Source organism: Pelophylax lessonae, assembly GCF_965119305.1.
Source record: "Pelophylax lessonae genome assembly, chromosome: 8".
NCBI lineage: Eukaryota > Metazoa > Chordata > Amphibia > Anura > Ranidae > Pelophylax > Pelophylax lessonae.
In genome coordinates, this window is record NC_138775.1 from 232,597,987 (window position 1) to 232,622,288 (window position 24,302).

Here is a 24,302-nt window from a genome sequence, read left to right on the forward strand (position 1 = left end):
TTTTTTGGGGGGGATTTCATATAAAAAAAATGTGAAAAATATTGTTGTTTTTGCAAAATGTACGCTCTTTTTTTGTTTATAGCGCAAAAAGTAAAAATCGCACAGGTAATCAAATAGCACCAAAAGAAAGCTCTGTTTGTGGGAAAAAAAGGACATAAAATTTGTTTAGGTACAGCGTCGCACGGCCGTGCAATTGTCCATTAAAGTCACGCAGTAAAAAATCGCAAAAAACCCCCTGGTCAGGAAGGGGGTAAAATCTTCCGGGGCTTAAGTGGTTAAGGATGCGGCTCCTGGCTTCCCGGCCTGTTCCTTAGCAACCAGCTATATACAGAGTTTTTAAAGGGGACGTAAGAAAAAAAAGGGAAAATGCATTTAAAAACGCATACAAAAATTGCAAAACATACCTGAAAGATAATTGAAAAATACCTGAAAATGCATCAACCACAACTACATAGATGTGACCCTAGACTGAATCTTCCTGAGGTAAAGAGGGTATAAAAAGAAAAATCTTTCCTTTAGAATCATTGTAACACAGCACATTAAAAACGAGTGAAAAACGCAATATGCAGTTCACAACACAGCAGTGTGACTGGGTTCTACTGTTGGCAACCTCTTCTAGTTATATCTAGTAATATTCTCCCCCAGCCTCCACGTATAATACCATACATTCTATGTACATAGCTAGCATACAGCTAATGTTTCGCGAAACAATGTGGTTTGTCCCCAGCCAGGCTCCGTAGTTCCAGAGACAGAGTGGGCGTGGCGGCCGTCTGGCGCCCCGTCACTTGCCGGACACTTCCGGTGTCGGGCTGGAAGTGATTCTCTTGTTGACACTTTATTGTTCCGCTTCTGGTGAACAGAAGAATGTACCAGGCCTGAGCATCCCTCGGTCGGATCATGTCCTCTGGTCGGCAGCCTCAGCAGCTCCCGGGGCCGGGAGGTGGAACCGGCCTGTCCTCCACCTCGTCCTCCTCTTCTTCCTCCTCCCCGTCTAGTTCTTCTTCAGCCGGACCGCTGCGCCAGGGACTGGTGGCGGTGAGCAGTCTGTCCAGGCTAGCTGTTCCAGGAGGAAGCTCAGCGCTCGTAGGAAGGTCCAGCGGCACAGGGCCGAGGAAGAGGCCTCTACCGACCCCACTGTGCAACGGCCTCATCAACTCCTATGAGGACAAGAGCAACGACTTCGTGTGGTGAGGAGCTGGGAGGGCTGGTGGAGAGGATAACCTGACACTGACTGGGGGAGGGAGGGGCCCCTGACACCCTCTACACTACACAAACCCCTCACATACTATGGTAGGTCAGAGGGGCCCCTGACACCCTCTACACTACACAAACCTCTCACATACTATGGTGGGGGGAGAGGGGCCCCTGACACCCTGTGTATATACCCCTCACATACTATGGTGGGACAGAGGGGCCCCTGACACCCTGTGTACAAACCCCTCACATGCTATGGTGGGACAGAGGGGCCCCTGACACCCTGTGTACAAACCCCTCACATGCTATGGTGGGGGGGGGGGGGTAGGTCAGAGGGTCCCCTGACACCCTGTGTACAAACCCCTCACATACTATGGTGGGGGGAGAGGTCAGAGGGGCCCCTGACACCCTGTTTACAAACCCCTCACATACTATGGTGGGGGGAGAGGTCAGAGGGGCCCCTGACACCCTGTGTACAAACCCCTCACATACTATGGTGGGGGGGGGGTAGGTCAGAGGGGCCCCTGACACCCTGTGTACAAACCCCTCACATACTATGGTGGGGGGAGAGGTCAGAGGGGCCCCTGACACCCTGTTTACAAACCCCTCACATACTATGGTGGGGGGAGAGGTCAGAGGGGCCCCTGACACCCTGTGTACAAACCCCTCACATACTATGGTGGGGGAGAGGTCAGAGGGGCCCCTGACACCCTGTGTACAAACCTCTCACATACTATGGTGGGACAGAGGGGCCCCTGACACCCTGTGTACAAACCTCTCACATACTATGGTGGGGGGAGAGGTCAGAGGGGCCCCTGACACCCTGTGTACAAACCCCTCACATACTATGGTGGGACAGAGGGGCCCCTGACACCCTGTGTACAAACCCCTCACATACTATGGTGGGGGACAGATCAGAGGGGCCCCTGACACCCTGTGTACAAACCCCTCACATACTATGGTGGGACAGAGGGGCCCCTGACACCCTGTGTACAAACCCCTCACATACTATGGTGGGGGACAGATCAGAGGGGCCCCTGACACCCTGTGTACAAACCCCTCACATACTATGGTGGGGGGAGAGGTCAGAGGGGCCCCTGGCACCCTGTTTACAAACCTCTCACATACTATGGTGGGACAGAGGGGCCCCTGACACCCTGTGTACAAACCTCTCACATACTATGGTGGGACAGAGGGGCCCCTGACACCCTGTGTACAAACCTCTCACATACTATGGTGGGGGGAGAGGTCAGAGGGGCCCCTGACACCCTGTGTACAAACCTCTCACATACTATGGTGGGGGGAGAGGTCAGAGGGGCCCCTGGCACCCTGTTTACAAACCTCTCGCATACTATGGTGGGACAGAGGGGCCCCTGACACCCTGTGTACAAACCCCTCACATACTATGGTGGGGGACAGATCAGAGGGGCCCCTGACACCCTGTGTACAAACCCCTCACATACTATGGTGGGGGAGAGGTCAGAGGGGCCCCTGACACCCTGTGTACAAACCTCTCACATACTATGGTGGGACAGAGGGGCCCCTGACACCCTGTGTACAAACCTCTCACATACTATGGTGGGGGGAGAGGTCAGAGGGGCCCCTGACACCCTGTGTACAAACCCCTCACATACTATGGTGGGGGGACAGGTCAGAGGGGCCCCTGACACCCTGTGTACAAACCCCTCACATACTATGGTGGGACAGAGGGGCCCCTGACACCCTGTGTACAAACCCCTCACATACTATGGTGGGGGACAGATCAGAGGGGCCCCTGACACCCTGTGTACAAACCCCTCACATACTATGGTGGGGGAGAGGTCAGAGGGGCCCCTGACACCCTGTGTACAAACCCCTCACATACTATGGTGGGGGGAGAGGTCAGAGGGGCCCCTGGCACCCTGTTTACAAACCTCTCACATACTATGGTGGGACAGAGGGGCCCCTGACACCCTGTGTACAAACCCCTCACATACTATGGTGGGGGACAGATCAGAGGGGCCCCTGACACCCTGTGTACAAACCCCTCACATACTATGGTGGGGGAGAGGTCAGAGGGGCCCCTGCCACCCTGTGTACAAACCTCTCACATACTATGGTGGGACAGAGGGGCCCCTGACACCCTGTGTACAAACCTCTCACATACTATGGTGGGGGGAGAGGTCAGAGGGGCCCCTGACACCCTGTGTACAAACCTCTCACATACTATGGTGGGGGGAGAGGTCAGAGGGGCCCCTGGCACCCTGTTTACAAACCTCTCGCATACTATGGTGGGACAGAGGGGCCCCTGACACCCTGTGTACAAACCCCTCACATACTATGGTGGGGGACAGATCAGAGGGGCCCCTGACACCCTGTGTACAAACCCCTCACATACTATGGTGGGGGAGAGGTCAGAGGGGCCCCTGACACCCTGTGTACAAACCCCTCACATACTATGGTGGGGGGAGAGGTCAGAGGGGCCCCTGACACCCTGTGTACAAACCCCTCACATACTATGGTGGGGGGACAGGTCAGAGGGGCCCCTGACACCCTGTGTACAAACCCCTCACATACTATGGTGGGGGACAGATTAGGGCTGAAATAACTAATTGACATGATTATAAAGAATAGTTCTGTAGCAGGTTTTCCAGGCCTGTGGCCTGATGTGGGTCTACCATTGGTACCGGTCACCTCTCCAGCCCATGTGAGCTGCAATCCTGGGTGTGAGAACTGAGACATGGACGACTCCGGCATCTTGGTTTTGTGGTTTTTATTGTAGAAAAGGGGGATGGGAGAATGGAATGAGTGGGATACTCCTTTAGGCTTAACTAATTACACTTGGGACTTAAGCCTCGTACACATTCACCGATTGTTGGCCGACCGATCGGCCGTCTTTTGTGCAGTGTTGTTGTGTTGGTTGAAATGTGCTCTAGACTGCACACGAATTTTGTCAGCCAACAACAATCTACTTCAGAAGTGATGTCATGTGCTGGTTTACTTTCCGTGTGTTTTTTCTTCTCTGAGCATGCCCAGTCTTGATCATCACATTTTTGTCGGCCGAAATCTGTACTGACTGAGGAACAATCGGCCGTTCTGCTGACGGCCAACAAAAATTTTATAGTCTGCACACCAGATTTTGTTCGGCTGAAAAGTCGCAGTCGGTTGTCGGAAGCATCATACTAACAAGCCGACAATCGGCCGATCCGACGTTGGCCGTAAATTTACGGCCAACAATCGGTGCGTGTGTACGGAGCTTTAATCCTATAAAAATGCCCGTTGGCGCTTCCTTGACACCAGCCAACGCTCACTAACACTGAGAACACACTGTAACTTGATAGAAGTGCTGGATCCTCCACTATAAGTCCAGAAGACCCAAGACTGTGAATTGTAGAATTGCTGACACTGCTGTACTGCAGTCACTGAATACTCCCCTCCCTCCCGCCTTGCACTGGCTTGAGGTACGTTGTAAGATTCTGTAAAGCTGCAACTGTTAACTGACACACTCTGTACAATTCAGGGCCCAACTGCAGGTGCCCCCTTTAACCTTGAATTCTTCGGGGTCCACTGACTATGTACCCCCTCTGTAACTTCAGGGTACTCAACCTAGGTACTAGGGATGCACCAAAATCATCGGCCGAAAATGAGCCTATTTCATTTCGGCCGATAATGGGTTAACATTGCCGAAATTAATATGGCCGCCGTGAGGAAGGAGGAGGGCGCAGGGCAGGTTTTAAAAGTCCCGCCTCTGGCCGGCCGGCCGCCTCTCAATGACGTCCCTACTACTACGATGTGTGTATGAATGAAGTGTCATACCAGGCGAGCGGCTGCTAATAGATATAACTATGTGATCCTTCCTGTCAGCAGGACTGTGTGTGAATGAGAGCTGACCTGACACCGGGCGGGGGGGGAGCGGCCACTAATAACTAGAACTATGTCAGAGCTTCACTTCCCTGACAGGCATGTATCTCCTCTGACAGGGAAGTGAAGCGCTCACATAGTTATATCTATTAGCGGCCGCTCGCCCCGCCCCCGCCCGGTGTCGGGTCAGTTCATTCACACACAGTCCTGCTGACAGGAAGGATCACATAGTTATATGTATTAGCGGCCGCTCGCCCCACCCTCCCGCCCGGAGTGTCCGTTAATTCATGTACATCGTGCCGCTGACAGGGAATTGAAGAGAAGTGAAAGGCTCACATAGTGACAGCTATTAGCGCCCGCTCGCCCGCCCTTCCTCCGGTGTGTCACTTCATTCATGGACAAATCGTAGTAGTAGTGACATCACCGGGAGGCGGGCGGCCGGCCAGAGGCGGGACTTTTGAATAATGGACACCGGAGGAGCTGAGTGAGTAGGAGAGGGACACTGATGCGGGGGAGGGGGGGTGATAGCTGAGGCAGCTTACCATTGGTATTAGTATTAATTATGCAGCATGAGGGGGTTAATGTATTGTCACTGCTGCATTAGTGACCGACCAGTGGCAGTTAATTAACCCCTTTGTGCAGCATTAGTGCAACCAGTATCAGTGCAACCAGTGTTAATTAACACTGATACTGGTTGCACTAATGCAGCACAAAGGGGTTAATTAACTGCCACTGGTCGGTCACTAATGCAGCAGTGATCAGCAGTGACAATACATTAACCCCCTCATGCTGCATAATACAAATACCATTGGTAATTAAATTAACCACTTGCCAACCCATCACAGTACATATACTGTGACAGGGTGGCAGCGACAGGTGTACGTCGCTGCCTGTTTTTGGTGTATGTCCCTGTTCTATCTATTTTAAAATTATTTGGGGGAAAAAGACAGTTTCGGTTTTCGGCCAAGGGCATCCTGCATTTTTGGTTTCGGCACATTTTCATTTCGGTGCATCCCTACTAGGTACCCCCTTTCAGCTAGCTGGCACTGGATCCCAGAACCTCTTCTGGAGCAGTCCCCTCTGACTCTAGGCAGACCCCCAGGGGCAATCCGCAGTACTCACGACCTGTGTAGGCTTTCCTGAGACTGGTCCCCTCTCACGCTCCGCAGGCTCTCGGCACACCGGATCCCCTCAGCCCAGCTCAGCACTCTCTGGATTCTCAGGCGACACCCCGAGACATCCATCTTCCTCAGACAGGAGGAGAGACAGCCGCACTCTCCTTCCTGGGACTCTGCTCCTGCCAAAGACACCATGTCATGCACTTCCCCCAAACTTATACCCACTCCCAGAATCCTTTGCAGCATAATCTGCCTTCTGGGGTAGTTACAAGCTGGGATGTGTCCCCTGATTGGGCTTCCCACACTGCCCTATGAGAAGCCTCTCACAGGAGCCAGCAGGGATACTTCTCCCCTCAGCAGGCACATCTGGAAGCCCTGACACCCTGGCTAGATAAATCACAGCCCTGCGGTTAAGCAGACAAGGCCCACTATGGTTTTACCTAGCACCTACCTGTAGGGTGCTACACCTATTAATGCATTGTTTACTGTATGAGCAGTGTACTGTGCTGCACTGTGTATACATGTCAGTAAGTGCTTGCAAACTTGTAAATGTGAGAGGAGCAATGTCTCATGGGACATGTAGTCCTGTGCTTAGAAGGAAGTGATTTAAAGTATTTCTTAAGGCAGAAGATGTTTTTTTTTAACCTCAATGCTTTCTCTCAATGCAGCCTTATTCCAAAATAGATTATATTCATTATTTTCCTCAAAATTCTACAAACAGTACGCCATAATGACAATATGAAAGAAGTTTGTTTGAAACCTTTGCAAACTTATTAAAAATTAAAAAAAAAAAATCACATTTGGCACCAATTACAGCCTCAAGTCTTTTTGAGTATGATGCTATAAGGTTGGCACACCTATTTCTGGGCAGTTTCTCCCATTCATCTATGCTGGACCTTCCAAGCTCCATCGGGTTGGATGGGGAGCGTCAGTGCACAGCTATTTTCAGATCTCTCCAGAAATGTTTAATCGGGTTTAAGTCTGGGCTCTGGCTGGGCCACTCAAGGACATTCACGGAGTTGTCCTGTAGCCACTCCTTTGTTATCTTGGCTGTGTGTTTAGGGTTGTTGTCCTGTTGGAAGATGAACCTTCGCCCCCAGTCTGAGGTCAAGAGTGCTCTGGAGCAGGTTTTCATTAAGGATGTCCCTGTACTTTTCTGCATTCCTTTCCCTCAATTCTGACTAGTCTCCCAGTTCCTGCCACTGAAAAACATCCCCACAGCATGATGGTTCCACCACAATGCTTCACTGTAGGGATGGTATTGACCAGGTAAAGAGGTGCTTGGTTTCCTCCAGGTATGACGCTTGCCATTCAGGCCAAAGAGTTAAATCCTTGATTCACCAGACCAGAGCATTTTTGTTTCTCAAGGTCTGAGAGTCCCTCAGGTTAGAGGTGCACATCTTCAGTGGTCTCACGATTCGATTACGATTATCCTGTCAACGATTCGATCCCGCGATGCAGCACTTTAAGAATCTGCATAGACGACAATTTAAAAAAAATTACCTGTTTAGAGTTACAGAGAAGGTCTAGTGCTAGAATTATTGCTCTAGCGATCACGGCGATACCTCACGTGTGGTTTGAACCTATGCGGGCGTGACTTGCGTATGTGTTGGCTTCTGCGTATGAGGGACAGGGCGCTTTAATTTTTTACATTTTTTTTTTTTTTTTTTTCTAATTTTATTTTTACGCTATTCATTAAAAAAAAATAAAAAAAATAAAAATTGGATCACTTTTATTGATGTCACAAGGAATGTAAACTTGCCTTGTGACAGTAATAGGCAGTGACAGGTGCTCTTTATAGAGGGATCTGGAATCTAAAAGACCCCAAATCCCTCCCTTTTGCACTTAAAAGCATTTAAAACGCCAAGTTTGGCTATTTTGAATGCGTTTTTTTTTTTTTTTTTTTAAATGGTACAAGCCCCTCTGAAGTTGAGGCTGCATATATGCGTTCCATTGGCGATAAGGGGTTAACCCATTTTAAAATATGGCTGTAACATAACTGTGGGAAAAAATAAAGCACTGTGAATACTTTCCGGATGCACTGTATCTGTTTTTAGATCCAGACCCCAACGGTTCAATCTATTCCTTCCTTAACCACATCCCTACTGGCGTATAGACAAATTACACCGGCAGGGTGGCTTTCTAGATCCGGGCGGACGTCGTATGACGTCCGCCCGGTCTCGCCGCTACTGCGCGCCCCCGGGGGTGCGCAGCGCAGCGATGGGGGTGAGGCTTGTCCCTCGGACTGAGCCCAACCCAGATCAAGGTAAACAGCCAATGAAATTGGCTGTTTACCACGTGATCGGCTGTGTCAATCACAGCCGATCACATGAGTGGCTCCAGCGCGAGCCGCTCGTTCCCTCCTTAATGCACGCCCCCCCGGGGCTCGCAGCGATCGGGGACGAGGCTCGTCCCTCGGACAGAGCCCATCCCCGATCTAGGTAAAGAGCCAATGAAATTGGCTTTTTACCACGTGACCGGCTGTGTCCAATCACAGCCGGTCACAAACGTCAACAGAGAACACGGTAACTAGCTGTCACCGTGTTCTCCTCCTCACACACTGATCCTGTGTGAGGAGGAGAGTGTGGTAACAGCTAGTTACCAATTACAGTGCACCCCAATCACACTGATTGCCCCCCCCCCCCAGCAATAAAGAGTACCTGTCACTAACCCATCAAAGTACCTGTCACTAACCCATCAAAGTACCTGAGTACCTGTCACCAGCCCATCAGGTACTCTGATGGGCTGGTGACAGGTATTCGGGTATTATGATGGGTACTCGGGTACTCTGATGACGGGTACTCGGGTACTTTGAGTACCCATCATCGGAATACCCGAGTACCTGTCACCTACCCATCAGAGTACCCGAGTACCTTCCATCTGCTCATCAGAGTACCTGACGCCTGAAGTACCCGAGTACTTGCCGCCTGCTCATCAGTACCCATCACTACTCGTCAGTACCCATCATTACCTATCAGTACTGATCATCAGTACCCATCAGTTCAGTATCAACTATCAGTATCAGTACTACTCATCAGTAGCCATCAGTACCTATCACCTGCCTGTCACCTGCCCATCAGAGTTCCTGAGTACCTGTCACCTGCCTATCGGAGGACTCGAGTACCTGCCACCTGCTCATCAGTACCAGAGTGCCTGTCACCTGCCCAGCAAAGTACCCAAGTACCTGTCACCCTTCATACAGCCACCATGTCCAAGTCCAAAAAGGTTTATATACATCCTCCGTTTAAACCTAAATACCCATGTTATGGCAGCAGATAGCTGACATAACCCTGGTATTTTTTTAAACGGTGGACGGTTGGCTTTCTGATAAGGGTGGTCCCAGCGGCGGATTTGCCGTGGAATCACCCTTCCAGGATGGCGGAAGAGGTGCCCCCCCCCTCCCGCCGCGTTGCGGTCCTTTACCCCGCTTACCGGACCCGCCGGCAGCTGGGAAAACAATCCAGTCCCGGATCCTCACAGACAGGATGACGAGTGAGTGCAAGCTTGCCCTCACTCAACTCTATGGTCTTGGAGGACCGGAGCTACGGCAAACGTCGTTGCCTAGCAACCGGTTTAAAGGTCTTTTTTTTTTTTTTTTTTTTCCATTTTATTTTATTATTATTATTTTTTTTTTTTTCTATCTTTTAGTGTACTTGTAAGATCTGAGGACTTTTTGACCCCAGATCTCACAAAAAAGAGGCCCTGTCGTGCCTATTTCTATTACATGGAATGTTTACGTTCCTTGTAATAGAAATAAAAATGATCATTTTTTTTTTTTAATTTTTTAAACGTTGTAAAAATAATAAATAAAATAAATAGTAAAAAAAAAAAAAAAAAAATTTTAAAGCGCCCTGTCCCCGTGAGCTCGCGTGCAGAAGCGAACGCATAAGGAAACCCCGCCCACATATGTAAACGGTGTTCAAACCACACATGTGAGGTATCGCCACGATCGTTAGAGCAAGAGCAATAATTTGAGCCCTAGAACTCCTCTGTAACTCTAAGATGGCAACCTGTAGAAATGTTTAAATTGTCGCCTATGGGGATTTTTAAGTACCAAAGTTTGGTGCCATTCCACGAGCGTGCGCAATTTTGAAACATGACATGTTGGGTATCTATTTACTCAGTGTAACATTATCTTTCACATTATGGAAAAAAATCGGGTTAACTTTACTGGTTTCTTATTTTTTAATTGAAAAAAGTGAATTTTTTTCCCAAAAAATTGCGTTTGGAAGACCACTGTGCAAATATGGTGTGATAAAAAATATTGCAATCTCCATTTTATTCTCTAGTGTCTCTGCTAAAAAAAAAATATATAATGTTTTGGGGGTTCTAAGTAGTTTTCTAGCAAAAACAACTGATTTTAGCTTGTAAACACCAAATGTCAAAAATAGGCCTAGGCAAGTGGCTAGAATGCATGATGGTGCTCCTTGGATGTTGGGCCCCTCTATATGGCTAGGCTGTGAAAAAGTCTCACATGTGGTATTGCCATACTCAGGAGGAGTGGCAGAATGTATTTTGGGGTGTCATTTTTGCTGTGTAAATGCTATGTGTTAGGAATATCCTATAAATTGACAACTTTGTGTTAAAAAAAAAAAAAGTTTTCATTTTTTTCCCCCACATTTTCCAAAAACTTGTGGAAAAAAATGACATGTTCAAACGACCCATAATGCCTCATAGAATATACTATGGAGTGTTTGCTTTCCAAAATGGGGTCATTTTGTGGACTTTTACATTGTATTGGTGCTCTAGGGCAGTGGTCCTCAACTCCGGTCCTCAGGGCCCACTAACAGGCCAGATTTTAAGTATTGCCTTGGGGAGATGCAGACTAGAGTACTGCAATCACTGAGCAGCAAATTATATCACCTGGGATGTATTTCAGTTATCTTGCAAACCTGACCTGTTAGTGGGCCCTGTAGGCCAGGGTTGAGGACCACTGCTCTAGGGCCTTCAAAAGTGTGATCGGTAGTAAGAAAATTTTATGTGTATTTATGCTCCTAGAACACCTGAAGGTGCTACTTAAAAAAACAAAAAGGAGAAGCGCTCTAAGTGTAGACAGTTTAATAATACATAAGAAGCAATGTGTGTAGTAACTCACAAGACATAAGTGAAAGTCAGGCTGTGTAACATCATCAGATCTTTAAAGCATCCTCTGGGGGGAGGGAGGTGGTGATGTCCAATCCAAAGCGCCGTCCGTGGCTGAGTAGATGTTTAATGGGAGGAAATAAAGCCGGCAGCCTCCCGCCTCAGTGTACGATGAGCGGTCAGATGGAAGTGACCGACGGCTGCAAGGTTCCGTGGATGGATGGACGCTCTCCCGTCACCAGGGGTGATGAGTTCAAACAGCAAAGGAACGGCAGGCACGACGCGTTTCTGAGCATGCGCGGGGTCGATGTACCCGGCGCGCTCTTTCCTCAGGTGCTGGAGAGCCGTGGACTCTACAAGGTTTATATCTAGCTCAGTTAATTAGTGATTCACCGCAGCTGGAACAAAAGGGGAATGCCTCGGGATAAAAAGGATTTGGAACCAGAGCTGAAAGCAACCAGTTCATGGAAGGACAACAACTTTAAAATCAATTATACTTGAATGTACAGCATTAAAAACATAAACAATTAAAAGCATATGTTAAAGGTGGATTGTACTCGATTGGCTGGCCACAAATTCACATGTATGGGGCTGAAACAATAATTTCTCATAAGAATCAGATATATATCAAAAATGGATGATAGGAGATAATCAGTGATAATATTCAAAGTTAGACAAATGAGCATGAACTGATCATGACTCCTAAACATGATAATAAAGATAAAATTACAAATATATATGTACATGAAAAATCATGACTTTAATGAAATTATGAATGTTTTAGAGGTGAAATACACTCTAAACCTATGGACACTAGGTATGTGGAAGGGGAAAAGGGGGACAAAAAAATTGTAATATTAATGTATTTATGACTAATAGTCCAAGGAGACATCATGTAACATAATAAATTGTTATGACATGATGGAACATGCATCAAGCAGCACAATACACAAAAAGTATCGTAAAGGATCTATATAAATCTATAACAACCTATAAAATGTAAGGTATGTAAAAAAAAAAAAAAAAATATAAAAAAAAAATATATAAATATATAAAAATATAAAAATATATAAAAATATATACATATACATACACACATATATACATATATATATATATATATATACATATATATATATATACATATATATATATATATACACACATAAAATGCGAATACATACATCTATGAGAAAACTATCTGGTTGAAAGGGTATAAACGGCTCAAATTAAAAGATCCATGTGTGTAGATGGATAAAGGGAAAAAGAAAACTAATAAAGGCGACATATCATACAAGGGACCCAAGTCTGTATGTGATTGTTGACAAATAGATATGTCAAAATGGAAGATGTATATATATATAAGGTTATCAAAAAAAGGGGGGGGGGGGAAAGAGAATAACCTATTGTGCTATTTGGGACAAAAGAGGAAGAGGAGGAAGAAAGGAACCTCAATTATAGAATAGTGTGTACATCTAGTTCCTCGTTCAATCCTCGAGGGGCGAGAACGTCTAGCGTGTATATCCAAAAGGTTTCACGCATACATAATTTGGAAAAACGTTCTCCTTCTGGCAAATCTTTCGAAATGGATTCAATGACCCAAATTTCAAGTCCCTCAGTCGATTTTCCATGGACTTCTGAGAAGTGTCGCGAGACACTATGAAGGTCACTCCCACCTTCAATGAGACGGCGGTGTTTTCCAAACCGCTGTCTTACCGGTCTGATGGTGCGACCCACATAAAGAAACTGACACGGGCATATTAAACAATAGACAACATACTCAGTAGAGCAGTTGTAGAAGTTATCCAAGACATAGGTTTTTCCATTGTGTGTGAAGTCTTTTTGGCCATGTCTCACAAAGGTGCACATTTTGCATAGTTTTTTCTTGCATGCGTACATGCCTTTCAGAGGGATCATCCAGGGCAGGTGATTGGTAGCCTTGATGTTTTTCAATTTGCTTGGCGCAATCTTGTTTTTTAGAGTAGTGGCCCTCCTGTATGTCACTTTTGGTTTCTCTAAGATGACAGAATTGAGATGAGGGTCCTGTTTTAAAATGCCCCAATGTTTGGATAGAATTTTTTCCATTTTTTTGTAATGGCAATGGAACCTAGTGATAAAACGAACCGGATGTTGCTCATCTCTGGCTTTGAAGCTGGGGGGTTTCCCTGGAAGATAAGCTTCATAAGCTGAATTAACCAAGTCGTCGGGGTAGCCTTTTTCAGAAAATTTTTTCTTTAGATGTTCGCTTTGGGCTACATAATCCAAGTCCCTAGTGCAGTTCTGTCTCAATCGACAGAACTGACCTTTGGGTATATTATTTGTCCATTGAGGGTGATGGCAACTATTGTAATGAAGATAGGAGTTTCCGCTGGTGGGTTTATTGTAGTTTTTGGCATATATATGATGTGACTCATGTCCAAGTTCCAAATCTAGAAACGGCATGGAGTCTGGATGTGAAACGGAGGTGAAGGAAAGGCCTAGGGTGTTATTGTTGCAGTGGGAGACAAAATCGTCAATTTGGGAGGCGGAGCCATCCCAAATGACGATAATATCGTCTATGTACCGCCCAAAGAAAACAATGTGCTGGGCAAAAGGGTTATTCCGCCAGATGTATCTTAACTCCCAGAGACCCATGGTCAGATTTGCATAAGACGGAGCAAAATTAGCTCCCATAGCTGTCCCGTTTATCTGTAAATAAAAAGTGTCCTCAAACTGAAAATAATTATGTGTTAAACAAAATTGTGTTGCTTCCAAAATAAAAGACACTTGATCATGGTGTAAGGAGGAGTCTTGGAGAAGAAAATGTTGTATGGCTTGTAAGCCTATATTGTGGGGAATGGAGGTATATAACGAACTAACGTCCAATGATAGCCAGGTATAACTATTTTCCCATCTATACGGAATGATTTGTTCTAATAAGTGACCTGAATCACGTATATAAGATTGTAAATTTTGGGCCAAGGGTTGCAGGAAGACGTCAATGAACTGTGAGAGGCCGCTGGTCACACTGTCCATTGCTGCTACAATGGGTCTACCTGGGGGATGTAGAGGGTCTTTGTGGACCTTTGGTAAGTGATAAAAGTAAGGGGTGTTGTAATGGTCCTTTTTTAAGAAAGCTGCCTCATTTTTATTTATCACTTTATTCAGTAGCGCCGATTGTACCAATTGTTCAACCTCAATTTTGAACGCTGGTAATGGATCTTTATGGAGTCTCATGTATGTTTTGTTGTCATTTAGTAGTCGACAGGCTTCGTTGATGTAATCGGTCTTGTTTAATAAAACAATACCACCTCCTTTGTCCGCGGATCTTATAATAAGATTGGGGTTGTCAGATAAACGCTTAAGGGCCTGAGATTCACCATGATTCAGATTAGAATGGGAGTATTTGATATGTTTGGACGTGTCTGCACACATGGTTTGAAGATCAGCAAAAACCGTCCTGTAAAAAGACTCTAGATATGGGCCTTTTGAGCGAGTAGGGTAAAAAACAGATTTAGGACGTAGGTCAGTATGAACAAAGCGTGGCGACTCTGGGAGATGCTGTGTGAATAGCAACATATCCAAATCAGAATCTTCACTCTCACCGGGGTCATAAGTGCTAAAGGGACTTCCAGGGATGGCTTCCTCTATGAAAGTGGAAAGTGGATTTCATATCCATATCCCCCTTGGGTGGTTAGACACCCTCAAAAGGAATACAAAAAGAAAAGAGGACCAACTCATACACACGAAATTAGACAAATTCAGGAGAGACTTAGACGACTATAGTAATGATAAAGTTTTTCTATGGAAACAGAACCATCACATACCTCCACTGATGTCTCTAGAGGTTCATCCAGTCCCACCCATCAGAGCTCTCCCCCCTCGTAGGGCAGGCCACCCACCACCTATCTCCAGACATGGACCAAAACCTACAGTTAGAAACCAGACTTTTAAGGGAGATAGAGCTGGTGGCTCACAGAATATGAGAAATCCCCCTTTCAGTCGTCCAACCAACAAATCACCCAACAAATTACAGAGGTCTACTAAGACCAATAAGAAAAACATCAATAAAACCGAGAATGCTTCCGCCATTTGCAATAACATTACAAACGACAGACCCCCTAGCAGCTCTAACCTCCCAGTCACCACTGGGGAGGTTATGAGCCTTTCTCCAGCCCAGATCCCTTCTGGTGCCTATCAGCCAGAGGGTATAAGTCCTTTTATGGCCAGTCAGGTAAAAGCCACCCCTACATCACTTGAAGGTAGCAAGGAAATATCCTTCCCTGTTATGGTTAATGAACTCGAGACGGTTTCCCTTGCATCAGCCCTCCCTCCTGTGTCTTTTTTAGAGGGGAGTCTACTGACCAAAATCAGAAAGAAAAAAAGAAAACTATTAGACGAGGATGTAGAGGAGGTAAGCGAATTACCAAACATAAACACCAAACAGCGGAGACTATAAAGATTTTTAATTTGTCTTCTGTCCCATTAAATCCAGATGACCTATCTCTCCTACGTAAAGGCTTAAGTTTTGCTCCTACCTCCTTTCCCAATTCTTTTCAATTATTTAGAGACCTGAACAAATTCATAAGGAACCTCACATTAAAACGCTACTTTAATATCAAATCCAAACAAGTGGACAATAACCCCCTCATGGATAATGTGGAAAATAATGTATCCACTTTCATAGAGGAAGCCATCCCTGGAAGTCCCTTTAGCACTTATGACCCCGGTGAGAGTGAAGATTCTGATTTGGATATGTTGCTATTCACACAGCATCTCCCAGAGTCGCCACGCTTTGTTCATACTGACCTACGTCCTAAATCTGTTTTTTACCCTACTCGCTCAAAAGGCCCATATCTAGAGTCTTTTTACAGGACGGTTTTTGCTGATCTTCAAACCATGTGTGCAGACACGTCCAAACATATCAAATACTCCCATTCTAATCTGAATCATGGTGAATCTCAGGCCCTTAAGCGTTTATCTGACAACCCCAATCTTATTATAAGATCCGCGGACAAAGGAGGTGGTATTGTTTTATTAAACAAGACCGATTACATCAACGAAGCCTGTCGACTACTAAATGACAACAAAACATACATGAGACTCCATAAAGATCCATTACCAGCGTTCAAAATTGAGGTTGAACAATTGGTACAATCGGCGCTACTGAATAAAGTGATAAATAAAAATGAGGCAGCTTTCTTAAAAAAGGACCATTACAACACCCCTTACTTTTATCACTTACCAAAGGTCCACAAAGACCCTCTACATCCCCCAGGTAGACCCATTGTAGCAGCAATGGACAGTGTGACCAGCGGCCTCTCACAGTTCATTGACGTCTTCCTGCAACCCTTGGCCCAAAATTTACAATCTTATATACGTGATTCAGGTCACTTATTAGAACAAATCATTCCGTGTAGATGGGAAAATAGTTATACCTGGCTATCATTGGACGTTAGTTCGTTATATACCTCCATTCCCCACAATATAGGCTTACAAGCCATACAACATTTTCTTCTCCAAGACTCCTCCTTACACCATGATCAAGTGTCTTTTATTTTGGAAGCAACACAATTTTGTTTAACACATAATTATTTTCAGTTTGAGGACACTTTTTATTTACAGATAAACGGGACAGCTATGGGAGCTAATTTTGCTCCGTCTTATGCAAATCTGACCATGGGTCTCTGGGAGTTAAGATACATCTGGCGGAATAACCCTTTTGCCCAGCACATTGTTTTCTTTGGGCGGTACATAGACGATATTATCGTCATTTGGGATGGCTCCGCCTCCCAAATTGACGATTTTGTCTCCCACTGCAACAATAACACCCTAGGCCTTTCCTTCACCTCCGTTTCACATCCAGACTCCATGCCGTTTCTAGATTTGGAACTTGGACATGAGTCACATCATATATATGCCAAAAACTACAATAAACCCACCAGCGGAAACTCCTATCTTCATTACAATAGTTGCCATCACCCTCAATGGACAAATAATATACCCAAAGGTCAGTTCTGTCGATTGAGACAGAACTGCACTAGGGACTTGGATTATGTAGCCCAAAGCGAACATCTAAAGAAAAAATTTTCTGAAAAAGGCTACCCCGACGACTTGGTTAATTCAGCTTATGAAGCTTATCTTCCAGGGAAACCCCCCAGCTTCAAAGCCAGAGATGAGCAACATCCGGTTCGTTTTATCACTAGGTTCCATTGCCATTACAAAAAAATGGAAAAAATTCTATCCAAACATTGGGGCATTTTAAAACAGGACCCTCATCTCAATTCTGTCATCTTAGAGAAACCAAAAGTGACATACAGGAGGGCCACTACTCTAAAAAACAAGATTGCGCCAAGCAAATTGAAAAACATCAAGGCTACCAATCACCTGCCCTGGATGATCCCTCTGAAAGGCATGTACGCATGCAAGAAAAAACTATGCAAAATGTGCACCTTTGTGAGACATGGCCAAAAAGACTTCACACACAATGGAAAAACCTATGTCTTGGATAACTTCTACAACTGCTCTACTGAGTATGTTGTCTATTGTTTAATATGCCCGTGTCAGTTTCTTTATGTGGGTCGCACCATCAGACCGGTAAGACAGCGGTTTGGAAAACACCGCCGTCTCATTGAAGGTGGGAGTGACCTTCATAGTGTCCCGCGACACTTCTCAGAAGTCCATGGAAAATCGACTGAGGGACTTGAAATTTGGGTCATTGAATCCATTTCGAAAGATTTGCCAGAAGGAGAACGTTTTTCCAAATTATGTATGCGTGAAACCTTTTGGATATACACGCTAGACGTTCTCGCCCCTCGAGGATTGAACGAGGAACTAGATGTACACACTATTCTATAATTGAGGTTCCTTTCTTCCTCCTCTTCCTCTTTTGTCCCAAATAGCACAATAGGTTATTCTCTTTCCCCCCCCCCCCTTTTTTTGATAACCTTATATATATATACATCTTCCATTTTGACATATCTATTTGTCAACAATCACATACAGACTTGGGTCCCTTGTATGATATGTCGCCTTTATTAGTTTTCTTTTTCCCTTTATCCATCTACACACATGGATCTTTTAATTTGAGCCGTTTATACCCTTTCAACCAGATAGTTTTCTCATAGATGTATGTATTCGCATTTTATGTGTGTATATATATATATATATATGTATATATATATATATATGTATATATATATATATATGTATATATGTGTGTATGTATATGTATATATTTTTATATATTTTTATATTTTTATATATTTATATACTTTTTTTTTTTTTTTTTTTTTATATTTTTTTTTTTTTTTTTTTTACATACCTTACATTTTATAGGTTGTTATAGATTTATATAGATCCTTTACGATACTTTTTGTGTATTGTGCTGCTTGATGCATGTTCCATCATGTCATAACAATTTATTATGTTACATGATGTCTCCTTGGACTATTAGTCATAAATACATTAATATTACAATTTTTTTGTCCCCCTTTTCCCCTTCCACATACCTAGTGTCCATAGGTTTAGAGTGTATTTCACCTCTAAAACATTCATAATTTCATTAAAGTCATGATTTTTCATGTACATATATATTTGTAATTTTATCTTTATTATCATGTTTAGGAGTCATGATCAGTTCATGCTCATTTGTCTAACTTTGAATATTATCACTGATTATCTCCTATCATCCATTTTTGATATATATCTGATTCTTATGAGAAATTATTGTTTCAGCCCCATACATGTGAATTTGTGGCCAGCCAATCGAGTACAATCCACCTTTAACATATGCTTTTAATTGTTTATGTTTTTAATGCTGTACATTCAAGTATAATTGATTTTAAAGTTGTTGTCCTTCCATGAACTGGTTGCTTTCAGCTCTGGTTCCAAATCCTTTTTATCCCGAGGCATTCCCCTTTTGTTCCAGCTGCGGTGAATCACTAATTAACTGAGCTAGATATAAACCTTGTAGAGTCCACGGCTCTCCAGCACCTGAGGAAAGAGCGCGCCGGGTACATCGACCCCGCGCATGCTCAGAAACGCGTCGTGCCTGCCGTTCCTTTGCTGTTTGAACTCATCACCCCTGGTGACGGGAGAGCGTCCATCCATCCACGGAACCTTGCAGCCGTCGGTCACTTCCATCTGACCGCTCATCGTACACTGAGGCGGGAGGCTGCCGGCTTTATTTCCTCCCATTAAACATCTACTCAGCCACGGACGGCGCTTTGGATTGGACATCACCACCTCCCTCCCCCCAGAGGATGCTTTAAAGATCTGATGATGTTACACAGCCTGACTTTCACTTATGTCTTGTGAGTTACTACACACATTGCTTCTTATGTATTATTAAACTGTCTACACTTAGAGCGCTTCTCCTTTTTGTTTTTTTGCTCTAACAGAATCTCCTCTTGGTCTGTGGAAGAGCGGCTCAGTGTTTATGGACTACTCCTTTCTGACTACACGTCGATCCCATACAATACAGTAAATTTATTCCATCAGCTTTATTTAGTGTTTTGCTTTTGTCCTTTTCCCTCCCCCTCCCCCCCCTCCCCCTTCTCCTTGCTTTTTTAATTGACTCATCATACCCATCCCCTGTGTTGGAGGTTTTTAGCGCTCTGGTTTCACATATGTTACTTGTTTCTTGAGAGGTCTTCTTAGAGCTGCTTAACGTATCTAACACTTGATATAGATGTGTTGATGGATATATTAAACTATTATTATTTTTAGGATATCACCTACAATGCATATATGGCATCTTACACTGCACAATTAGTGTAGTATTGTCATATTATACATTTACCATCTTTTGCATTTATCATTGTATGCTTACATATTTTTAGAGGTGGATACTGTCTCTGTTGGTCTGTCACCATTCATTCATATGTCAGCAGCACCTGTTCACCCTTTGGTTTTTTACATTTAATTTAATCTATTTTTTCATATTTATGTTCATTTTTATTTTTAACAGCTGTGCATCCATATATACCCTTTTTATTCTTTATTTTAGTTTCATTTATTTTTCAGCAGTATCTTGGTTGATTCATTTCTCATTTGATCAGAGTTGTGCTATTATGGATCTTATCAGTGATGTTGAGTCGCACAAATATGATATTCTAGATACACTATATTCCATTTTTTCCACAGATCTGTTTTCTGAGGAACCCATCAGAAAACGAGCTGATCGTTATGTTTTATGTGGTATGTTTAAGAAATTAGAGAGACTCATGCATTCAGCCAACACCCAGTGGTGGGATGAATTTTTTCTGAACAAATATCTATCAGCCAAAATCTCCCCTAGGGGACTTAGGATCACACAAACCTGTTCGTTTTTGGACCCTGTCCACCTAAAAGAGTGGCGGGGCATTGCAGAGTTCTGCACAACCAAGTGGTTAGGGCTCCTTGCCTCTCAGCGACATATCAAATATGACACACTTGTACATAACATACAAATCCTGATACAGGACATTGAGGATTTTCATATCCATATCCCCCTTGGGTGGTTAGACACCCTCAAAAGGAATACAAAAAGAAAAGAGGACCAACTCATACACACGAAATTAGACAAATTCAGGAGAGACTTAGACGACTATAGTAATGATAAAGTTTTTCTATGGAAACAGAACCATCACATACCTCCACTGATGTCTCTAGAGGTTCATCCAGTCCCACCCATCAGAGCTCTCCCCCCTCGTAGGGCAGGCCACCCACCACCTATCTCCAGACATGGACCAAAACCTACAGTTAGAAACCAGACTTTTAAGGGAGATAGAGCTGGTGGCTCACAGAATATGAGAAATCCCCCTTTCAGTCGTCCAACCAACAAATCACCCAACAAATTACAGAGGTCTACTAAGACCAATAAGAAAAACATCAATAAAACCGAGAATGCTTCCGCCATTTGCAATAACATTACAAACGACAGACCCCCTAGCAGCTCTAACCTCCCAGTCACCACTGGGGAGGTTATGAGCCTTTCTCCAGCCCAGATCCCTTCTGGTGCCTATCAGCCAGAGGGTATAAGTCCTTTTATGGCCAGTCAGGTAAAAGCCACCCCTACATCACTTGAAGGTAGCAAGGAAATATCCTTCCCTGTTATGGTTAATGAACTCGAGACGGTTTCCCTTGCATCAGCCCTCCCTCCTGTGTCTTTTTTAGAGGGGAGTCTACTGACCAAAATCAGAAAGAAAAAAAGAAAACTATTAGACGAGGATGTAGAGGAGGTAAGCGAATTACCAAACATAAACACCAAACAGCGGAGACTATAAAGATTTTTAATTTGTCTTCTGTCCCATTAAATCCAGATGACCTATCTCTCCTACGTAAAGGCTTAAGTTTTGCTCCTACCTCCTTTCCCAATTCTTTTCAATTATTTAGAGACCTGAACAAATTCATAAGGAACCTCACATTAAAACGCTACTTTAATATCAAATCCAAACAAGTGGACAATAACCCCCTCATGGATAATGTGGAAAATAATGTATCCACTTTCATAGAGGAAGCCATCCCTGGAAGTCCCTTTAGCACTTATGACCCCGGTGAGAGTGAAGATTCTGATTTGGATATGTTGCTATTCACACAGCATCTCCCAGAGTCGCCACGCTTTGTTCATACTGACCTACGTCCTAAATCTGTTTTTTACCCTACTCGCTCAAAAGGCCCATATCTAGAGTCTTTTTACAGGACGGTTTTTGCTGATCTTCAAACCATGTGTGCAGACACGTCCAAACATATCAAATACTCCCATTCTAATCTGAATCATGGTGAATCTCAGGCCCTTAAGCGTTTATCTGACAACCCCAATCTTATTATAAGATCCGCGGACAAAGGAGGTGGTATTGTTTTATTAAACAAGACCGATTACATCAACAAAGCCTGTCGACTACTAAATGACAACAAAACATACATGAGACTCCATAAAGATCCATTACCAGCGTTCAAAATTGAGGTTGAACAATTGGTACAATCGGCGCTACTGAATAAAGTGATAAATAAAAATGAGGCAGCTTTCTTAAAAAAGGACCATTACAACACCCCTTACTTTTATCACTTACCAAAGGTCCACAAAGACCCTCTACATCCCCCAGGTAGACCCATTGTAGCAGCAATGGACAGTGTGACCAGCGGCCTCTCACAGTTCATTGACGTCTTCCTGCAACCCTTGGCCCAAAATTTACAATCTTATATACGTGATTCAGGTCACTTATTAGAACAAATCATTCCGTATAGATGGGAAAATAGTTATACCTGGCTATCATTGGACGTTAGTTCGTTATATACCTCCATTCCCCACAATATAGGCTTACAAGCCATACAACATTTTCTTCTCCAAGACTCCTCCTTACACCATGATCAAGTGTCTTTTATTTTGGAAGCAACACAATTTTGTTTAACACATAATTATTTTCAGTTTGAGGACACTTTTTATTTACAGATAAACGGGACAGCTATGGGAGCTAATTTTGCTCCGTCTTATGCAAATCTGACCATGGGTCTCTGGGAGTTAAGATACATCTGGCGGAATAACCCTTTTGCCCAGCACATTGTTTTCTTTGGGCGGTACATAGACGATATTATCGTCATTTGGGATGGCTCCGCCTCCCAAATTGACGATTTTGTCTCCCACTGCAACAATAACACCCTAGGCCTTTCCTTCACCTCCGTTTCACATCCAGACTCCATGCCGTTTCTAGATTTGGAACTTGGACATGAGTCACATCATATATATGCCAAAAACTACAATAAACCCACCAGCGGAAACTCCTATCTTCATTACAATAGTTGCCATCACCCTCAATGGACAAATAATATACCCAAAGGTCAGTTCTGTCGATTGAGACAGAACTGCACTAGGGACTTGGATTATGTAGCCCAAAGCGAACATCTAAAGAAAAAATTTTCTGAAAAAGGCTACCCCGACGACTTGGTTAATTCAGCTTATGAAGCTTATCTTCCAGGGAAACCCCCCAGCTTCAAAGCCAGAGATGAGCAACATCCGGTTCGTTTTATCACTAGGTTCCATTGCCATTACAAAAAAATGGAAAAAATTCTATCCAAACATTGGGGCATTTTAAAACAGGACCCTCATCTCAATTCTGTCATCTTAGAGAAACCAAAAGTGACATACAGGAGGGCCACTACTCTAAAAAACAAGATTGCGCCAAGCAAATTGAAAAACATCAAGGCTACCAATCACCTGCCCTGGATGATCCCTCTGAAAGGCATGTACGCATGCAAGAAAAAACTATACAAAATGTGCACCTTTGTGAGACATGGCCAAAAAGACTTCACACACAATGGAAAAACCTATGTCTTGGATAACTTCTACAACTGCTCTACTGAGTATGTTGTCTATTGTTTAATATGCCCGTGTCAGTTTCTTTATGTGGGTCGCACCATCAGACCGGTAAGACAGCGGTTTGGAAAACACCGCCGTCTCATTGAAGGTGGGAGTGACCTTCATAGTGTCCCGCGACACTTCTCAGAAGTCCATGGAAAATCGACTGAGGGACTTGAAATTTGGGTCATTGAATCCATTTCGAAAGATTTGCCAGAAGGAGAACGTTTTTCCAAATTATGTATGCGTGAAACCTTTTGGATATACACGCTAGACGTTCTCGCCCCTCGAGGATTGAACGAGGAACTAGATGTACACACTATTCTATAATTGAGGTTCCTTTCTTCCTCCTCTTCCTCTTTTGTCCCAAATAGCACAATAGGTTATTCTCTTTCCCCCCCCCCCTTTTTTTGATAACCTTATATATATATACATCTTCCATTTTGACATATCTATTTGTCAACAATCACATACAGACTTGGGTCCCTTGTATGATATGTCGCCTTTATTAGTTTTCTTTTTCCCTTTATCCATCTACACACATGGATCTTTTAATTTGAGCCGTTTATACCCTTTCAACCAGATAGTTTTCTCATAGATGTATGTATTCGCATTTTATGTGTGTATATATATATATATATGTATATATATATATATGTATATATATATATATATGTATATATGTGTGTATGTATATGTATATATTTTTATATATTTTTATATTTTTATATATTTATATATTTTTTTTTATA

At 44.0% G+C, this 24,302-nt stretch overlaps 1 protein-coding gene across 1 annotated transcript in view; it reads left to right on the forward strand.

Moving 5' to 3' along the window:
• The first annotated feature begins 777 nt into the window (after nucleotides 1-777).
• The window catches only part of COP1 (COP1 E3 ubiquitin ligase), a 530,087-nt gene continuing 506,562 nt past the window's right edge, over nucleotides 778-24,302 (forward strand). The window contains exon 1 of the mRNA XM_082264749.1: nucleotides 778-1,187. Coding sequence (XP_082120875.1) covers nucleotides 898-1,187 — 290 coding nt within the window. The 5' untranslated portion in view covers nucleotides 778-897. The remainder of the gene's footprint in view (nucleotides 1,188-24,302) is intronic.